The sequence below is a fragment of the Ictalurus furcatus genome, chromosome 18, assembly GCF_023375685.1.
Source record: "Ictalurus furcatus strain D&B chromosome 18, Billie_1.0, whole genome shotgun sequence".
Lineage (NCBI taxonomy): Eukaryota > Metazoa > Chordata > Actinopteri > Siluriformes > Ictaluridae > Ictalurus > Ictalurus furcatus.
In genome coordinates, this window is record NC_071272.1 from 10,022,592 (window position 1) to 10,042,906 (window position 20,315).

General features: G+C 38.3%; 1 protein-coding gene across 1 annotated transcript in view; it reads left to right on the forward strand.

The window, feature by feature from the left end:
- chm (CHM Rab escort protein) overlaps positions 1-18,057 on the forward strand; it is a 92,404-nt gene extending 74,347 nt beyond the window's left edge. Inside the window, exons 13-15 of the mRNA XM_053648342.1 lie at positions 1,495-1,605; positions 5,675-5,832; positions 17,417-18,057. Coding sequence (XP_053504317.1) covers positions 1,495-1,605; positions 5,675-5,832; positions 17,417-17,698 — 551 coding nt within the window. The 3' untranslated portion in view covers positions 17,699-18,057. The remainder of the gene's footprint in view (positions 1-1,494; positions 1,606-5,674; positions 5,833-17,416) is intronic.
- The last annotated feature ends 2,258 nt before the right edge of the window (positions 18,058-20,315 follow it).

Below are 20,315 nucleotides of genomic sequence, written 5' to 3' on the forward strand. Positions count from 1 at the left end.
GCTCTCTGATCTTCATGTTGGCCTATCCTTTTTAACAACAAATGCGGTCTTCATGGATGATGCTGAAGGCTGATGCCAAGAGTAGATTTTCAGAGCAATTTATTGTTTAAACAATCAATCTAACAGGATACACCTTGGTAACATAAAACACCTGTCAGTCACATGTTCCAATATTTTTGCTCGCCTAAAAACTGTCGTTTAACAGATCTACATATAAATACCAGAAAATAAAAGCTGAAACTCTAATCTCTTCTTATATGCATCTTTTGATCATCCCTAAAACTTAACCCTAATTGTTCTTTAATTGTTCCATATATGCAAAGATATGTTCTTTGATAAACACACACGCAGTATTCTACTACAAAAAAGCAATAAGAATAAGAAAGAATTGGCATTGTCCGTGATGTATCTATGTATCCACTTCTAGTTACATTAAAATCTTTGAGACATATACAGTGGATATAAAAAGTCTACACACCCTCTTAAGTTGGCAGGTTTTTGTGACATAAAACAATGATCCTAAGATTAAAAGGATAGTTTACCCAAAAATGAAAAATCTGTCATCAATTAATCATCCTCATGTCATTCCAAACCCATAAGACTTTGGTTCATCTTTGGAACACAAATGGAGACATTTTTCATGAAACCTAAGTGATTTCTGTCCCTCCATGTACAGTCCATTTAACCAAAACTTTCAAGCTCCAAAAAATCATAAAGGCATCGTAAAAGTAACCCATGTGACTCCACTGGTTTCATCCCAATTTTATGAAGTGATATGAATGCTTTGTGTGCACAACAAAAGTAAAATTAAGTCTTTATTCACAAAATAAAGTTTTATTCACTTCTACATAGATCTCCGATGTGCGTTCACGAGAGAGCCAGGATGCATGCATTTTTTTTTTTGTTTGTTTGTTTTTGTTTGTATGTTTTTTAACGAGAACAAACAAAAAAAATGCAAATCCTCCTCTATGTCAAAATCTGCGGATATGTTTGTTACAAAGATTGTTCTATCTGTAGTTTGTGTACAGGGTCCCTCTTCCTCTGCTATAAGCAGTGCAGCGCTTCCAGGTTCGATTGTATCGTGAGAACACGAGTGACATTTTTTTTGACCCCTAATCCTCCTCCAAATTGTGTCTAATCGTCACCAAATTTGGCTCAAATCATCAGTCTATTGAGAAGTTATCAAGATTGTGTAGGCAACAGTTGTAGCATGTTCGTGAATGTGCGGCTGGTTGCTTGGCCCTCCAATATGCTGCTTGCAGCTTTTCTTACTACTACTACTATTATTATTATTATTATTATAATTATTATTATTATTGTTATTGTCATGCAGGACTGACAATTATTTAACTTTTAAATTAAATTTAATTGAGTTATTTATATCTGTGTTTTTCAAATAACACTAAGTGTAAATAAATAATATAAATAAAATGAAGCGTATTTAATTAGCCTAGTTGTTTGCTTTTTTCTTCTTTTTTTTTTTTTTAAAAACAGATTTGGTCCATCTGACCTGCTCATCATCAGGCTCAGCTCATGAAGACCTGGCACCTGTTGTTTCCAGGCTCTTTCATGTACCTAGCAGCTGTACAGAGGAATCTATACAAGGTGAGATTGTCATCTTCATCACATCTTGTTAGTGTCCTTCACCACAGTCAACTCCAGAATTATTGGCACCCTTGCAAAAAGGTTTTTAGAAACTACTTGGCTCTCCTCCAACAAAAGGTTGTTTATAGAAGTTGGATGTGTAAGCATACCCACACTCACTGAGAAGGATGGTGAAGGAAGCACAGATGAACACACAAGTTTCGGAATTGTACATTTTGGTTCAAGAATTGAACAAACAATTACCTATTAAAATAATCATTAATTATTAGTGGTGATGTCCATGGTCTCATAAAAGAAGCCAATTCTGAGGGCAACCCACAAAATGTGGTACCTGAACTAAACAAAGTACTATTGGAATTACAACTGAAGCTGATGTTGCTATATGATGAGACTAAAATTTGTATTTTATTTGTACCATATGCACCATCACAAGTTTAGCAAAACATTGGGAACGATATGTACAATAAAACACCCACTGTAGAATACAATTGTGAATCATTGATTGCATCATGAATTCCAGGATATTATGGGAGGGCCAGAAATTTTTAACATTTTTGGTTTGAGTTAAATTACATCAAGATGGGTTAAATTACAGACTTTATCATTCATAAACATTCTGCATATGTTTGCTTCTTTTAATAAGTGCAAGTTTGCCTATATGATCAGTGAGTGCAGTACATTTACACTGCAGCCAAAAGTCCAAGAGTCCCTATAAACCCTGTAAACTTGCATGTGCATTAGGGAGGATCAACAGTAAACTGTCAAACATTTGTCCGTATGACAGTGTACAGGCAGAGAAACGAGTGTCTTTTTCTGTCTCAGTGCTGCCACCTTTTGTTAGTCTTAACTCATTGAGACACCTCTGATCCTGTATAATCATATCAAGTGTTAGATTTGTACCACTGGTCACACCCATGCTCCTCATAATCTTGCAAACAGAATTAGCATTAACTTGCACAAAAAGTTTTTTGTATAGATAAACAGTATTGCCAAATACCATCACTCCGATAGCATACCATTCTAGATTTAGTCCCCCTTTACTGTTATAATAACCTCCATTCTTCTGGCAAATCTTTCCACTTCATTTTAGAACATGCAAGTGGGAATTTGTGCCCATTCTGTTACAAGAGCATTATTGAAGTCAGACTGATGTTGGGCGAGAAGGCCTGGTCCACAGTCAGCATTCAATTCATCCCAAAAGTGTTCAACAGAGTTGAGGTCAGGCCACCCAAATTCTCCCACATCAACCTTGACAGACGATTTCTTTATATACCTTGCTTTGTGCACAGGCTCATTGTCATGCTGGAACAGGTTTGGGCCCCTTAGTTCCAGTGAAGGGAAATTAATGGTGCAGCAAACAAAGACATCCTATACACTTGTGCAACTTTGTGACAACACTTTGGGGAAGTCCAACATATGGGTTTTCTTGCAGGTGTTCTTTTTACCCAACACACAAATGCCTATGTGCCATACATTCTGCCATCCTGTCTTTATCCAGGGCTACCTCAATGGAGATCATCTGTTTCTTCTTTGTTAAAAAGAAAGCTCTCATGTTGTGCTGACAGTCATTGAGTCTTTATAATAATGACAGCAACCATTATGGAGATCAATACTGGTTTGCAATGGCCAGCAACTCCTCCTGCTGCTTTCTGTTATGCACTGTGAGGCAATTTAAATTGGAGCACCCACACATATGACTTCAGTATTAATGGTAATCTTATGGACAGAATACTGTCAAGAATGTCTGTTCAAGCATTTGAATCTATATACATACAACAAATTTACATGAAATAAACACCATTTCTTTTCATTTTAAAGGAAATGTAGAATTTAATACAAATGGAAATATGATGATTCTTGTGCATTAGCCAAGTATTATTAAATTCTTACATTGCTGTAGCATACTGTGGTAGGTTCATTTTCCTAGCAGCACTTTGAATTACTAATTTGTACTGCAATAGCCTAAATCCTTATCAAAATTAACTGTTATTCAGTATAAAACTTTAATCATATCAGGGTGGTCAAAACACAGTGTTCTGTCAGGCAGACTCAGTATAGTAGTATACTAACAGAATATTTGCTATACAACTGTGCATTTCCGCTCATTGATGACTAATCTGACTAATCTTCACTTTTGAAACATGTATGTGTGGGAGATGCTTAAATATGTGTACACTTTTAGAACATATACTGACAGACCTTGAGGAAGAATAATTATATAAGAAGAGTAGGTAAACAGAACAGGGGAACCGACACTTATTTATTTGTGTTGAGTGGATGTGTACAGGCACAGTGAGTCCTTATATCAAGGTCTTAAGTTCTCATAAGTGACATGAAATGCACATAGAACCACCCAAATTTATGATACACAGGTGTTACACTGTGGCTTCATAGTATGTCATATATAACATAAAATATTCATGTATCATATGATTAATTTGTCTATTGGTATGTGTATTTTTCCTGATGAGTTCAGGGTAGTATTACACCACCCCGGCATGCATTATTTATATATAGCAGGATTGTCTGTCGTTCATTATTCAATACTTAAAAAACAACAACAAAAACACATTCATACAATTAAAACAAGCTAGTCATGCTAATCACAGCCTGTGAACTTTTCACTTTTTAAAACATTTTGAAACTGATTCCTTTTGTTTGTGATTGTGTTCCTGATGAGTAGATGTGCATATGTATAACAATTGTTCGTATTACATTTCTTTGTGCATATAAATTGTTCATTGTCCAGCCATAGATTTACCAACTTTACCAAAGTAAGTAAATCACCATGCCACTCTGGGAAGGAAGGGTAACAATACTGACTAACAGCTTTACACTTTCAACAAGACACATACATCACACACACACACACACACACACATGTACCCACTCATACTTTTCTTATGTTTGACCATATAAGTGACCCTGGCATAGGATTCCATGAAACTGCATGAAAATGAAAACGCAACTGCACTGGCTGGATTACATTAAGATTTCACTGAAGAAGATTGAGAAGATTTTGGGAAAAAGACATAGAGATGTTTAAAGGTACATTTTAGTTTGTATTGTATAGAAATTAATAGTGTTTCTTTAGCACCTGCAAGGGTAACACTTTACTCTAAGGTTCCTACAACTAACATTATTGAACATATTAGTTAACATGAGCAAACCATCAGTAATTGATAACTTTATCAATACACCAAACCGAATGAGGCAAACAAATCAGTGCTTCCATAAACCATTAATGAGTAAAATTATTACAGTCTTTGATATGTCACTGATTAACAGGAACATTAATTTTGATTAATTCATATTTAAAAAAAAAAAAAAAAAACCAACAAAAAAAAACTACCACTCAGGTCCATATAGGACAAAAATGTCCTTGTTAAAAAATATATATTATTTTTTTCCACGTTCACTGACTTCACTTTTTTTTTTATCAGCATCAGTTCTGATCATAATTACCAATCATTCATTCACTTTCAGAATTTTAACCCTTTAAACACCTTTTTTTTTTTTCTTTTTTTTTTCTAAACATAATGCAAAATTCTTAAAAGCTCAGTATCCTTCCTTGACTCATATACATGGGGTGGGATTTGTGATTTCCAGCACAATATAATTTCTTTCTTTCAAACTGTTCTCACACAAAATGTTCAGTACACACATAGAAACCACAAATCTGATATCCATACAAACTTACCCACACAATTATAGCTGTATCATTTATTCAATTGGTCTGCAGTGCTCTATAATACAACAGAATAAAGAAAAAAGTAAAAACATGTATTCCAACCCCCCCCCCCCCCGCCCCTTCCGTGCTTCCCGTAGAAATAATGAGTTTTACCTATATGATTTGCAGTACACGACTAAACACTTGAGCCTCTCTAATACCAGACTGTCTTACATCTCAAATTACATAACCCACATTATAAGCCTTCCTAATTAGCCAAAACTGTATCCTGTAGGAGCATTGATCTTCAGGAAGAGGGTTGGTGAGCGCTGTTCTACACAGTTGCCATTCTAAGTCTCTGGTCTCTCAAGGTAGTCTTCTTAATTGTGATATGTGCAGGATCTGAGGAGAATGAGAAGCCTGTGGTATTGTGGGTGATGTACTTCAACATGCGGGACACATCTGGCTTTGAGAACAGCAGCTACAATCTCCCAAGCAACGTCCATGTGTGCACAGGCCCCGATGACAGCTTGGGCAGCGATTACTCCATTAACTTGGTGAGTTCGCAAGGGGTGATGAAACAGCTGGCAGGACATGATATGATGGGTTGATAAAGTCAAGAAAGAGGCAATAAAATGCAGCTAGGCACTTTAATTTGAATTATTACTTTAAGTTTCCCATTTTCTTTTTTCCTCGCACAGTGTGTGGCATTTATGTATTGTACTGTAGTTATGGTTCTATTTCACTCCTACTAATATAGATATGGATGTCTTTAACTAAAATAGAAGGTCCACCGTTGTATATTTGCCAATTTATGGCCTGCTGAAAATTGTATAATTTTTTTTTATTATTATTATTCTTTTGTGCTTTGGCGCAACTTCAGCCCCACTATCTCCACACTAAAGCACAGCTGATCTTTTAAATTTTCATATCTATTACTCATGGTATAGTTCTCTTTTAGCAACTAGGTGTATGTCTAAAATACCTCAAGCAGTGACTACATTCGATCAATAGCTCCTGATGACAGTGTTGCAGGAATGCAGACTCCAGTTCCGCTGTCTGTCCCCAACGTTCTTGGGGCTCACAGCCTTTTCAATATCAGATCACCACAAGATTGCTGCTTTTATCCAAGACTTTTGTTCCTTCTTCTCATAAAGTTGTGATCTAGAATTTCAAAGCAGAGAGTTTTAATCAGTGTACTTTGTTGTTCAGAAGCTGGATGGTAGTTTCTGCCAATTCTAGATTTGAGAGTAATGAACTGATTCCTAAAACCCTTTAATTTTCCCTTTGTATGCTAAGTAGACGTGTAAAAATATGTCCTATATCGTTCAATACAGGGCTCTTGATTCGATGTGTATGTGAATTAAAGAATACTGTGAACAGTCTGCCTAATACGTAAAGAAGAACATACTGTCCGAGCCATGCTGTTATACAAAAATAATGCAGACCTTCTGACCAATCAGATTCAAGAAGTCAACTACTCTGTGGTATGAAATAGGCTAATCCTCATTAGATTAGATTTTGTCATTAAGCAGGGTACAAGTGCAGAGCTAATGAAGTGCAAGAGTATAGCGATATATATATATATGTATACACACACACACACACACACACACACACACACACACACACACAGAAAGTGCGGTAGTAAGTCTTGCAGTGTAAGTGCAATAGAAGTAATATGTCCAGTGGAGTTACAAAAATACAGTATCATTGAATATATTAAAATATAGACAGTAGGGATTGCAGATGAGAGGTATGTACAGTATGAACATCAACGTATGTACAGTTGAATGATATATGTACAGAACACTGTTAAACAGTGAGGTTGTTCAGCTAATGCAAATATGAGTAGTGCAAGTAACTATCCTATAAATAACTGTCCAATAAAGTACTGAGCAGTGCAGTATAATGCAAGGAGTGGAATTTTAGAGTGGAGGGTTTGAGTTTAGCAGGGTCACAGCCTTGGGGAAGAAGCTCTTCCTGAGCCTACTTGTGCGGGAATGTAGACTCCTGTAGCACCTGCCGCAAGGGAGGAGGGTGAAAAGTCAATTGTTAGGGTGGGAGGCATCCTTAATGATGTTTTTTGCCCGTCCCAGGCAACACTTGCGGTAAATGTTGTCAATGGTAGGTCGCTGGGCGCCGGTTATTCGTTGGGCAGTTTTAACTACCCGCTGGAGTGCTTTGCGGTTGGAAGCGGAGCAGTTGCCGTACCAGACTGAGATGCAGTTAGTGAGTATGCTCTCAATGGTACAGTGAGGGAGTACAGAAGTGGGCTCAGCACGCAGCTTTGTGGCACGCCGGTGTTCAGGGTGATGATGGAGGAGGAGAAGTTGTCTAACTTAACGGACTGGGGCCTGTTAGTTAGAAAGTGCAGAGTCCAGTTGCAGAGTGAAGTGCTGATACCAAGCTGGCTGAGCTTGGAGATCAACTTAGAGGGAATTACAGTGTTAAATGCTGAACTGAAGTCAATGAACAGCATTCTGACATATGAGTTTCGACTGTCTAGATGGGTCAATGCAGAGTGGAGTGCCATAGAGATGGCGTCCTCTGTTCACCTATTGCGGCGATAGGCAAACTGATGTGGATCCAATGTGGCAGGGAGACAGGATTTTAAGTCTGATTGGACCAGGTTCTCAAAGCACTTTGCAATGATGGGGGTGAGTGCAACCGGATGGAAGTCATTGAGGGCCGAGGCAGTGGAGTGCTGGCACAATGGTGGCAGTCTTCAAACTGGTGGGGACCGTTGCCTGAGCCAGGGACAGATTGAAAATGTCCGTAAAGTCCCCAGCCAGCTGCACTGCACAGGCTCTGAGCACTCGCCCAAGTAGTCTATCCGGGCTAGCTGCCTTCCGTGCATTCACCTTGCCCAGAGTAGAGCAAACACCTGTGATGGAGAGTGTGAGAGGCTGATCACCTGGTGGGAGAACCACTTTGAGGGGGGTCTCCATGTTGTCTCTGTCGAAGTGAGCATAGAACTGGTTGAGCTCATCAGGGAGGGAGGCAGAGTTGGCGGGAGGCACCGTGCTGGGTGTTTTGAAGTCTGTCAGGGTCTGTATGCCTTGCCACATACGCCGGGGATCCGAGGAGTTGAAGTGCTCTTCAATCCTCAGTTTATATGTATGTTTGGCCTGGCAGATTCCCCTCCTCAGATTGGTACATATAAAACACTGCTTATATAACGTGAGATACTATAGACATGTAAACCAGAGCATGTGAGTGAAGCGGAGCTGTTTGACACTCCGCTCAATATTCTGCATGAAATTTCTCTGTAATATACTTGTTTCTGTTTGTAATGCATTACTTGAATAAATGCCTCAATTATAGTAGTAGAAATGATAATTTATGATATTTGTGACATTCTGTTACAGGCTGTGCCTTTTATTAATTTATTTAAGGCTTATTTTTTGCTGCACTACCATACAGGGGCATTAGCTGGACTGTTAATCATTGAGGGCTAATTGCTTAAAAATCTGAAAATTAGACAAAATGTTGAATTTATCTTAAAACTTGTGTTATCAATGTTTGCAGGACTACCAGACCAATAAAATATAAAACTTTTTGGCTATCTAACAGGAGGTTAGGCTTGTTTCGTGTTGCCATCCAGAGGGAGGCACAACTTATGTTATCATTGTATCGCTTTAGCTGGCTACAGTGCCATGCAAAAGATGTTAGATGTCCGTATGCTTTGCTCAAATCATGTTCTTTTAACTTGGAACTTGTATAGACATTTACACACCTTGTTCTCCTGGCTCAGCTTGAGAGGATGTTAGTGTTTCAGTTTCAACCCCTTTACTGGTTTAAAAATAAATAAATTGGCATATATCCATTTTCCCTCACACTAACTGACTGTGAGCTACCATTTGGCAGAATTGAGACCTGTCAGCCAATAAGACATGAGTATTTGTATATATTTTCCTGTAAACCCTGTCTGACTGGTCTTGCTTCTGTTCACTGAAGATACAAAATTACAACGCTGCTGCCTTCTTTTACGTTCAGTTTTGTAGTGACAAACCGCCCCAAGTGAATTATTCAGGGTAAAGAAAAAATCTTCAGGGCTACAGCCTCAAATGCCCATGCCAGGTTATGCCCTTGCTACTATGTTTGCATAGCACATCCTCGTGCTTTCTGAAAATGTGCCATTTAAGATTCCAGCAGGAATCTTTGCTAATTCTCACAGTCTCTACCCACTTCCTTTCCTCCTTCGCTCTTAACTTTGATTTTTACTGTGCATTTATGTATAAGGTTTGCAACTTCATTAAAACAATACTTGAACTCCATAACCTTAGACCTATTGCTTATTTTGCAGTTTCTCAAACCAGCAAATGAATCCTGGGTTGAGCGAGCAGCGCTGAGCAGTCCGAGCGAGCAGAGTGGAATCTTAAGAAAGGCTCTCTCCGCTCCGGTCCAGTCATCAGTGCTCCCCTCTGCTCACGTGCTCTAATTTAAACTTGGTCAAATCCATAGTCCCTAATCTGAACAAGAACTTTTATCTTTATCCTTACATCAGGATAGGCTACAGGAGTCTGCAACACAACACACTTCTCCTAAGTAGGTTGTTTTTCACAGACTAATATGTTAAAATACTAGTGTACTAGCACATTAACAGCAACTAAGGAAAACAGTAGGCTACAGATGGCATTAAGCAGGAACTGGAAATATTGCTAATATAACTGCAAATATTTAGGGTCTGGTGTATGGGAGCACTTAGGCTTCACACTAAGGTATGATGCTGAGGTATGACATTACAGTGTAGAAACCAGACAAATAACAGCAAAAAACACCAGCACTATAACCAGAAACACAGCCACACGTGCTGACATCTCTCCTCTGTGTCTGTCAGTAGAACTAGATAAAATCATGAAGCAACACGCACACCGCTCTCTGCTACATTCAGACAGCCTTTCCCTGCTGGTCCAATCCACCCTAAAGAAATCATGACCGGGATTGCTAAGTTTATAGCCACAGACATGAGACTCTATTCGGTATTGGAGAACACAGGATTTAAAAAAAAAAAACATCTAAGACTACAGAGAGCAACTTGACTTTGACAGTGCAATTAGCTAACAGCAGTGAATCTGAAATAAAAAGCCCTGTGCTTCAGAAACATTCCCCTGAGAGTCACACTAGTGAAAGCTTTGTGACTGAAAGATCTCACCCTAAGGGTCTCCAAGAAGGTTTGTCTAAATTCAATTCTAGATGGCACTATAAGTAAAAATGTGTAAAATTGACATTAAATCAAGATTCTTATTCCTGTTGATTCCCTTGAGGGTGCTGATGTTGTGGATGTAAAGAATTTCTCAAACAGGAAATTTTGTTTGTTTATAAGCTTAATAATGTTGGCTTGACATATCTATTTTCATGTATCAGTCTCTTTCCATTTATCTATCTATCTATCTATCTATCTATCTAATCAGCTGTACGACTATTGGCTATCTATCTGTCTATAGTATGTCAATATACCTGCAGCAGAGACTCACTTCATCTATCTCTATCAATGCCACACACACTCTATCTATATTTTTGTCAGTCTACCTGTAGCACACAGTCACACTCTCTATATTTCTTACTATCAGTCTACCTGTATCACTCTTTCACTCCTTTCAAACAGTAAAAATTTCTAACAGTCTACATGTATCAGTGTCTCTCCATTTATCTTTCTTTTTATCCATTTATCTATCTATCTATCTATCTGTTTGTCTACAGTATCTCACAAAAGTGAGTACACCCCTCACATTTTTGTAAATATTTGATTATAACTTTTCATGTGACAACACTGAAGAAATGACACTTTGCTACAATGTAAAGTAGTGAGTGTACAGCTTGTGTAACAGTGTAAATTTGCTGTCCCCTCAAAATAACTCAACACACAGCCATTAATGTCTAAACCTCTGGCAACAAAACTGAGTACACCCCTAAGTGAAATTGTCCAAATTGGGCCCAATTAGCCATTTTCCCTCCCTGGTGTCATGTGACTTGTTAGTGTTACAAGGTCTCAGATGTGAATGGGGAGCAAGTGTGCTAAATTTGGTGTCATCGCTCTCACATTCCCTCATTCTGGTCACTGGAAGTTCAACATGGCACCGCATGGCAAAGAACTCTGAGGATCTGAAAAAAAGAATTGTTGCTCTACATAAAGATGGCCTAGGCTGTAAGAAGATTGCCAAGACCCTGACACTGAGCTGCAGCACGGTGGCCAAGACCATACAGCGGTTTAACAGGACAGGTTCCACTCAGAACAGGCCTCGGCATGGTCGACCAAAGAAGTTGAGTGCATGTGCTCAGCGTCATATCTAGAGGTTGTCTTTGGGAAATAGACATATGAGTGCTGCCAGCATTGCTGCAGAGGTTGAAGGGGTGGGGGGGTCAACCTGTCAGTGTTCAGAGCATATGCCGCACACTGCTTCAAATTGGTCTGCATGGCTGTCGTCCCAGAAGGAAGCCTCTTCTAAAGATGATGCACAAGAAAGCCCACAAACAGTTTGCTGAACACAAGCAGACTAAGGACATGGATTACTGGAACCATGTCCTGTGGTCTGATGAGACCAAGCTAAACTTATTTGGTTCAGATGGTGTCAAGCGTGTGTGGCGGCAACCAGGTGAGGAGTACAAAGACAAGTGTGTCTTGCCTACAGTCAAGCATGGTGGTTGGAGTGTCATGGTCTGGGGCTGCATGAGTGCTGTCGGCACTGGGGAGCTACAGTTCATTGAGGGAACCATGAATGACAACATGTACTGTGACATACTGAAGCAGAGACTGGGCCGCATGGCAGTATTCCAGCATGATAACGACCCCAAACACACCTCCAAGACGACCACTGTCTTGCTAAAGAAGTTGAGGGTGAAGGTGATGGACTGGCCAAGCATGTCTCCAGACCTAAACCCTATTGAGCATCTGTGGGACATCCTCAAATGGAAAGTGGAGGAGCACAAGGTCTCTAACATCCACCAGCTCCTTGATGTCATCATGGAGGAGTGGAAGAGGACTCCAGTGGCAACCTGTGAAGCTCTGGTGAACTCCGTGCCCAAGAGGGTTAAGGCAGTGCTGGAAAATAATGGTGGCCACACAAAATATTGACCCTTTGGGCCCAATTTGGACATTTTCACTCAGGGGTGTACTCAGTTTTGTTGCCAGCGGTTTAGACATTAATGGCTGTGTGATGAGTTATTTTGAGGGAACAGCAAATTTACACTGTTACACAAGCTGTACACTCACTACTTTACATTGTAGCAAAGTGTCATTTCTTCAGTGTTGTCACATGAAAAGATATAATCAAATATTTACAAAAATGTGAGAGGTGTACTCACTTTTGTGAGATACTGTATCTGTAACAGGTAGACCCTCACTTAATCGATCTCTGTCAATGCTACTCACTCTCTCTATCAGTCTGTCTGTAGCACACACTATCTCTCCATATTTCATTTTATCAATCTGTGTATCACTCACTCCATCTGTTTTTCAAACATTAAAACTCTATCTACATGTACAGTGCTGTGAAAAAATATTTTCCTGATTTCTTGTGTTTCTCATACTAAATAGTTTTAGATCTTCAAACGAAATGCAACATAAAACAAAGGCAACCTGAGAAAACAGTTTTTATTTATTTTTTACTTTTTTATTGAAGTAAAAAACGTTATCCAACACCTATCAGCAATGTGAAAAATTAATTGGCCCCTTAAATTTAAAATCTGGTTGTGCCATCTTTAGCAGCAATATTTAGCTACAACCAAACGCTTCTGATAAATGGAGATCAGACGTTGACTTACTTCTATGACTAGAACCTACTCCTATGCATTGGATTATTGTTTTGCTGCGTAATCCAGTTGCGCTGAAGACTGGACATTCTTCTTTAGGATTTTCTGGTAGAGAGCAAAATTCATGTTTCCCTCAATTATTGCAAGTTGCCAAGGCCCTGAAGCAGCAAAGCATCCCCACACCATCACACTACCACCACCATGTTTGACCGTAGGTGTGGTGTTCTTATTGTGGAATTCTGTGTTTGGTTTACACCAGATCTAATGGGACCCCAGTTCCACTTTTGACTCATCAGTCCACAGTACATTCTCCCTAAAGGTTTGAGGATCACCAAGGTGTGTTTTGGCAAAATTCAGACAAGCCTTAATGTTGTTCTGGGTTAGCAGTGGTTTTCACCTCGCCACTCATCCACGGATGCCATTTTTGTCCAGTGTTTTTCTGATAGTGGAGTCATGAACAGTGAACTTTATTGATGCAAGATAGGCCTGTGCTTCATTTGATGTTGTCCTTGGGTCTTTTGGGACTTCTTGGAAGGATAGTTGCTGTGCTCTTGGAGGAATTTTGGAAAGTTGGACACTTCTGGGAAGGTTCCTTATTGTGCCTACTTTGGAGATAATGGCTGTCACTGTAGTTCTTTGGGGTCCCAGAGCCTTTAAAATAGCTTTGTAACCTTTCCCTGACTGATGTATTTCAATCGCCTTCTTCCTCATCATTTCTGGAATTTCTTTCAGCTTTGGCATAGTGTGTTACTGGGTAAGACCTTTTAACCAACTTCATGCTGTTGAAAAAGTTCTATTTAAATGTTGATTTGATTGAACAGGGTTTGCAGTAATCAGGCCTAGTTGCGTGTAGTCCAGCTGAACCCCATGACTATGGAGAAAAACATTAAATAAAACCAGAGGCAGCACAGATGGGAGAAGTGTCAGAATGTTAGCTAGCTAATAGGCTCGAGCTTTTCACTAATAAAAGTGCATTGTCTTGCACACGACTGCATGCAAGCTTTAAACTGTTTAATTAGCTCAAAAGGCAGGTAAAACTATCCTGGGTAAAATTAGACACATACCTCATTTGAAGGGATGGACAAGTCCTTGGGACTTAGTACCGCATCATTGTGTAGACACAAGCTGCTTTCTTGAGCAAGTACGAATTCCACCTTTCTCCAATTCTCATAGCTCTCCCGAGAAAACACACTCGAACTCTTACACCACTGAAGCAAACACTTGCGACCCATTTGAACGCCTCTCTCATGTACTACATCTGTAGGAAAGCACCACGTGCTGTCAAGAATAATTATGAGACGGCATCTTCTCATTGGATAAGAACACGCAGGCTCAAGAATAATTGAGACACCGACAAGTCATCGAAGTACTATAGTACATTGCCATGTCACTGCTTGTGACGTTTGACAGGACAAGATTTTAAATCAGGAAGATGAAAATAGCGGGGGAAAAAAGCTCAAAATTAACCAGTTTTCTCCTACAGTTAAAATTAACAGATGCCAAGATTGTCTTTTATGATGTGCGATACGAACACCTCCTGTTAAAATCTCAGAAAATGTAGTTTAGTGTTTCATGACGTTATAAAGGGACCATACTTTCAAGTATTATGACAATGGTTCAATGTTTACCTTCCCAAATGCCTGCTGATGGTAGCCATTTTTTTTTTTTTAAGTAATCAGGTCATCATTAAAATATCCACTTGTAGATTAGCATAGATATGCAGTACACCAGGTTTCAGCTCGATGAGATGTATGGTTCTTGAGCAACAGTTATCTGACCTTAGTCCTGCCCCTTATCCATGACATTTCCCCAAACTTTGCAAATGACCTCAGAGTCTTGTCCTGTATATGCCGTTCAAGTTTCATGCAAATCCACAAAAGCAATCATGAGTTTGAGAAAAACTAGGCTCTGCCTCATTTGCACTGATTGACATTTGGTGGCTATATTGTTCAAAAAACCTCAGTGTTTTTGAACGTTATTGAGTTCAATACACTCTGCTGAGTAGTTTGATGCCAAATTTGTGAAGATAAAAATCTAAAAATCCTAGGACTAGTATTGCATAAAATGGTTCTTGAGGCTTTTTTTGGGGGAGAACCCAAGGAATCAGAGGAAAAAAATTTTTTGTAGGACTCTCAGTTCATGCGATATGGACCAAAATGTAAAACACTGCACTATAGCACCCCCTTACATCTCTGACACTGAAGAGGTTTTCTGCCAGGTCACATTTTCTGTTTAGGGCCCGATAACATTCTAGTTTACTTTGGATTTTACTTTTGCTTTCCCAGTGGTCCCAATATCCATTTTTACTAGCTTTAATAATTCGGTTGATTCAAATTTGGTTTTGTTAATTTGGGCTGGTATGAAAATAATTGCTGGATGTTGGATTTGTGAGTTTCAAAGAGTTTCTCTCTCTCTCTCTCTCTCTCTCTCTCTCTCTCTCTCTCTCTCTCTCTCTCTCTCTCTCTCTCTCTCTCTGAATGCAACTCGCACACATTCACAGCCTCAACTCCCACCCAATCTACACTACCCACAATACATTACACTAAACATTAACTCTATACTGTCTAACACTAATGTATTCCTGAGATAAAGGTTTTCTGGTCTGGTAATATCCTACAAGTCTGTACATCCTCGAAGATGATTGCATTTAAGCATTAAATGGCTTGGTTTTTAACTGGCTGAGTGAGTTTTGATTAGTAAGAATTATATTGCAGACATCTAGGATTGAAATGTTAATAATTTACTACTAATCTAAAAATATTTGTTGATAACTTTAATTCAGTTCAAGATATCTGTAAATCACTTTTGACTAGTAAACATACAATTCTTACTGGTAACTGTGACTAGTAAAAATTTAATTACAACTTGTTACAATTGTACTATTAAAAGATAAAATGGCTTGCCATATGGATGGGGTATTGTATCTTGGTTCCAAGGTGTGTAGGGTTAAATTGGAGTTATGTATTATTGGGTGGTTGTGGCTCAGGTGATAGAGTGGGTTGTCCATTAATTGTTGGGTTGCTGGTTCAATTCCCATCCCACATGTCTCCACATGCCAAAGTGTCCTTGGGCAAGACACTGAACCCCAAGTTGCTCCTAATGGCAGGCTAGTGCTTTGCATGTCAGCTCTGCTGCCATTGGGGTGGGGGGGGGGGGGTGAGAATGGGTGAATGAGAAAAAGCACTATATGTGCAGACCCATTTACAATAAATGTTTATTTAGTTTCACCAATTTTCTCTATTTCTCATTTACTGTAAATTTGTGTTATATCGGCCACACTGCTTTCTAGATATCAGCATCGGCACTGACCCTTAAAAAAATCCATATCAGTGGGAGCTGCATAACTCTCTTGCTCTATTGAGCTTAATGCTGCGCTTGACGTAACTCGGATGGTGGAAGTCGAAGCTTGGAATTATGAAATCATTTTCAAACTCTACAAAGTGGGGAAAAAAACATGGATGCCTCCAGGTTTGTTTGTTAGCAACAATCTAGCCAGCTAACTGTGGTAAACAAGATACTGTATATTTTCCTCCTCAATAGTCAATATTATAGATTTAACAAGATAATATATGGGGTCCCAAACTTGGGGTTGTGATTTGGTGTCACAAATGGTGTCACAAGAGAAACTCACACTATCTTCCTTTGTTTTTATTCATTTATTTTACAAATTAATATTAGAAATATTGATCTATGAAGACCGATTTACTGTGTGCTATTTTGAAATGTTGCTGGGAGTGTCATACAAATAAAAAACATTTAAATAAAAACTACTTTTTATTTAAACAATTTTTTGTCTTTTCACTATCCTGACACACAATTCAGCAATAAGAATGGCCAGATTTCCTTGTTCATCTACCTCCACTAAACAAACTAGTGCTGTGTTTCAAAGTCATACTTCGATTTCTCATAGATTTGAGATGCAGCTAATGATAAGTCATGACGGTGGTGGAAAGTGTTGTCAGTGTGTTCAGCATCACTGTGCACGATCACTAAACATTTTACAGATTGACTTGGAAACCTGATGGACAGGGATCTATTGGCTCTGATGTGCCATCTCATGAATGTCTCATTTAATCCACCAGATTAGTGAACAATTCTGCTCATGCTGTTTCTGCATGTGAATGCAAAGTCATGTGTCAAGTATACACCAGGCCCCTTTGCATTTATTCCTTATGTATCATTCAAAGCTGGATGTGATAGAGGTGCACCCTTTCAAACAATAATTGTTTTTTAAATAATCAATTAATAAGTTTCTTGCATTGATGCATCTTTCAAGACAGCATTCCAAAGCAGTCAAACAAAGTTATTTCTCCAAACCCTAGTAGATATGGTCAATCAACTAATTACTTGCTATAATAATTTGAATTTGTATGTATGTGTTTGTAGGCTGAATTAGTGTTTCATCAGCTGCTACCTGACGAGGAGTTCTGTCCACCTGCTCCAAACCCTGAGGACATCATATATGATGGCGATCAGGGAGAAGGGGCCATCTTTGAGGGTGACAGTCAAAAAGAAGAGGCAGTAATTGAAGGAGAGGACGGGTCTCAGGCGCACAAGCAACATGGTGCAACATGTAGCTCAGAACCCGCAGAGAGTACAGACAGTATTGGTCATGAAATTTTGACTGAATATGATATTCAAAGCCCACCACTGGGGAATAGTCCCTAATGAAATGACTGTTTGTTAAATCTTTATCTTACACAAGTGACTGTCTCTTCTCTCCTGGAAATCTACATTCTTGCGTAATTTAGCGCTGAGTATAAGTAAAAAATAATAATTATTTTTTTTATTTTTTTTTAAAAACCTGCTCAGAAATGCTTAAATACAAAGTTAGAATATGCAGTAATCTCATATTTCAAAAGAGAACTGTTCCAGCTTATCCCACTGTTCTGGCCCTGGTCTCTGCTCTCCTCTGAAAAAAAGATGTAGGGGAGAATATACTAGTACTTTACTAATCTTTAAAAGTACTCTTCCATTACTGTCTGCACAATTAACGAAAAATAAATAATGGATTTCCACACACTGCACATTACCATTGTTATATACTTATATTATGTAGAAGGCATACATCTCTAATCAGATATGAATAGGTCAATACCTGGGCTTGTTGTGTGTGCCTGAAACCATTGCTTTGGACTTGTGATACTGACCACATCAATGTGGGCATACAAATCTAAAAACATTCAACTAAAATGCTACCTACCTTCAAATGAAATGCTTGGTGAATAAATAATGCTTGTTTTGTTCCTAACATGTTTCATATTCTAGTAACACCTAAAATGTCATTGTAAATTGCATTAGACTTGTGTATGTGAATACATGTAAACAATCAAAGTGAAGACTACAGTCTGCTCAAATCATAAATATCTAGAGGCAAATATTTTCTTCAGTATGTGATAGCACAGTTTCTATATGCTGAACTCCAGTGCAGATTGTGATACAATAATCTGTTTTCTACAAACTAAACATTAGAAGATCCCTTGGTAGTACTTTATGTGAAGGATACCTGCACTGTGCTTTTATAACAGTAAGTAATGCAAATTTGTTAGCAATATTGGAAGATTTATCTAAGGCCTACTCTGTGTCAAAATGCTAGAGATAGCATAAAACATTTTTTATGAAGTACAGTAATTTATAGCTTTGTCTTTACATAAACAAGAGAAAAGACGCTAAAATGTTTTGGTAGTCAACTGTTTGCCACAGTTGTGGCTGCAGTTTTTAACCTTGTAAATTTTTGTCTAACACCACATTCGTGAAATATTAAGAATCCCACCATTCATCTTACATTTTAGGAAATGTACAGCATTTACTGTATTTACCTCTTATAGGAAATTGATATTGTTTTCAATACCATTAAAAAACACATTTACATAACTTACTTAAAGACCATATTTCACCTGAATTAATGATTGTAATGGCCTCAAATTAAAGTGGTAAAGTTGTATTCATAACACTGTTATGAAGCACAACGTATACCTTCTACAACTTACAGGAAACCTCGAGCAATCAACCTATAATAATAATAATAATTGAGGGTTTTTTTCCTTTTCTGTCATGGGGAGAGAGAGTCACATTTTTGCAAAAACCTTTATTTTTTAAATTTTGTTTTATATAAATTCTGAGACATTTATAAAAGACATGTTATCTGCTATAAAGACCCTATGTAGGTACCTTTCAAATAAATGTAGCACTATGCATAAGATCACAGAGATACAGGTCAAGAGCTTCACTTAATGTTCACATCAAAGATAAGAATGAAGAAAAAGTGTGATCCCTGTTACTTTAATTAGGACATTGTTGTTAGTACTAGATGGGAGCGGTTTGAGTATTTCAGAAATGCTGATTTCCTCAGAATTGAGCGACAATTATGTGGGTTAAAAAACTAGGACTGCATGATTATGGCCAAAATGATAATCACAATTATTTATCACGATTATTCATTGATTTTATGGACAACATATTTTCGTTGCACTTTCACATTTAAATAAACAGACCACTGCGTTCACCTCCATGTTTTGCTACATTCCTGGTAATGTACAAATCTTTGCATCAAATTAGACTGGTCCTCTATGTGCATCATCTCGTAGAAGCAAAATATAAATAAAATTGTACCCAAAATATAGGATAAATAAAAATGCCATCAACCAAATGAAAACATGCAGTCAAATATAACAATATGCAACCAAATGAAAACAATTCAGGCCTATGCAGAAAAGACAAAAAGGCAGTTTACAGGAGAGATTCAGCCAAATCACCCAATAGAGTGGCGCAGGGATGTTGCATGTTGTACCGGAACCCTTGACAAATCCCTAGAGGATTTCCCCATAAACTTTTGGATTATTGCAAAAAATAAGCTCTGTAATCAACAAAAGTTTACAACACTAACACGTTTTTTCCATCATGATAATTTTCATAAATTAACACAACGTTTATGAAGTTGGAAGCTTCAATACAATTGGCAGAAATAAAAAGCTAACCGTATGCTATGCTAACTCCACCACAGTCGCTCGACTTCAACGTCACCATCACCAAGCTTTCAACAACTTTTCCAAACTTGATTTAAAAACATTTTCCATAATACGGATTTACATTGTGGATGAATCTTCAGCCACATTTTTTGGGGGGGAATTGTGCACAGCATACCTGAACCAGTTTATCTGTTTTTTCCTGTTCGGCGTAATGACTTTTAATGTTACCGACGACATCTGTAGTCCCGTTTAGCAACGTTAGTGTCATGATTTCCCCTCACGCAAGCGCTGGAGAGAATGCTAACTCATTTCCAGGT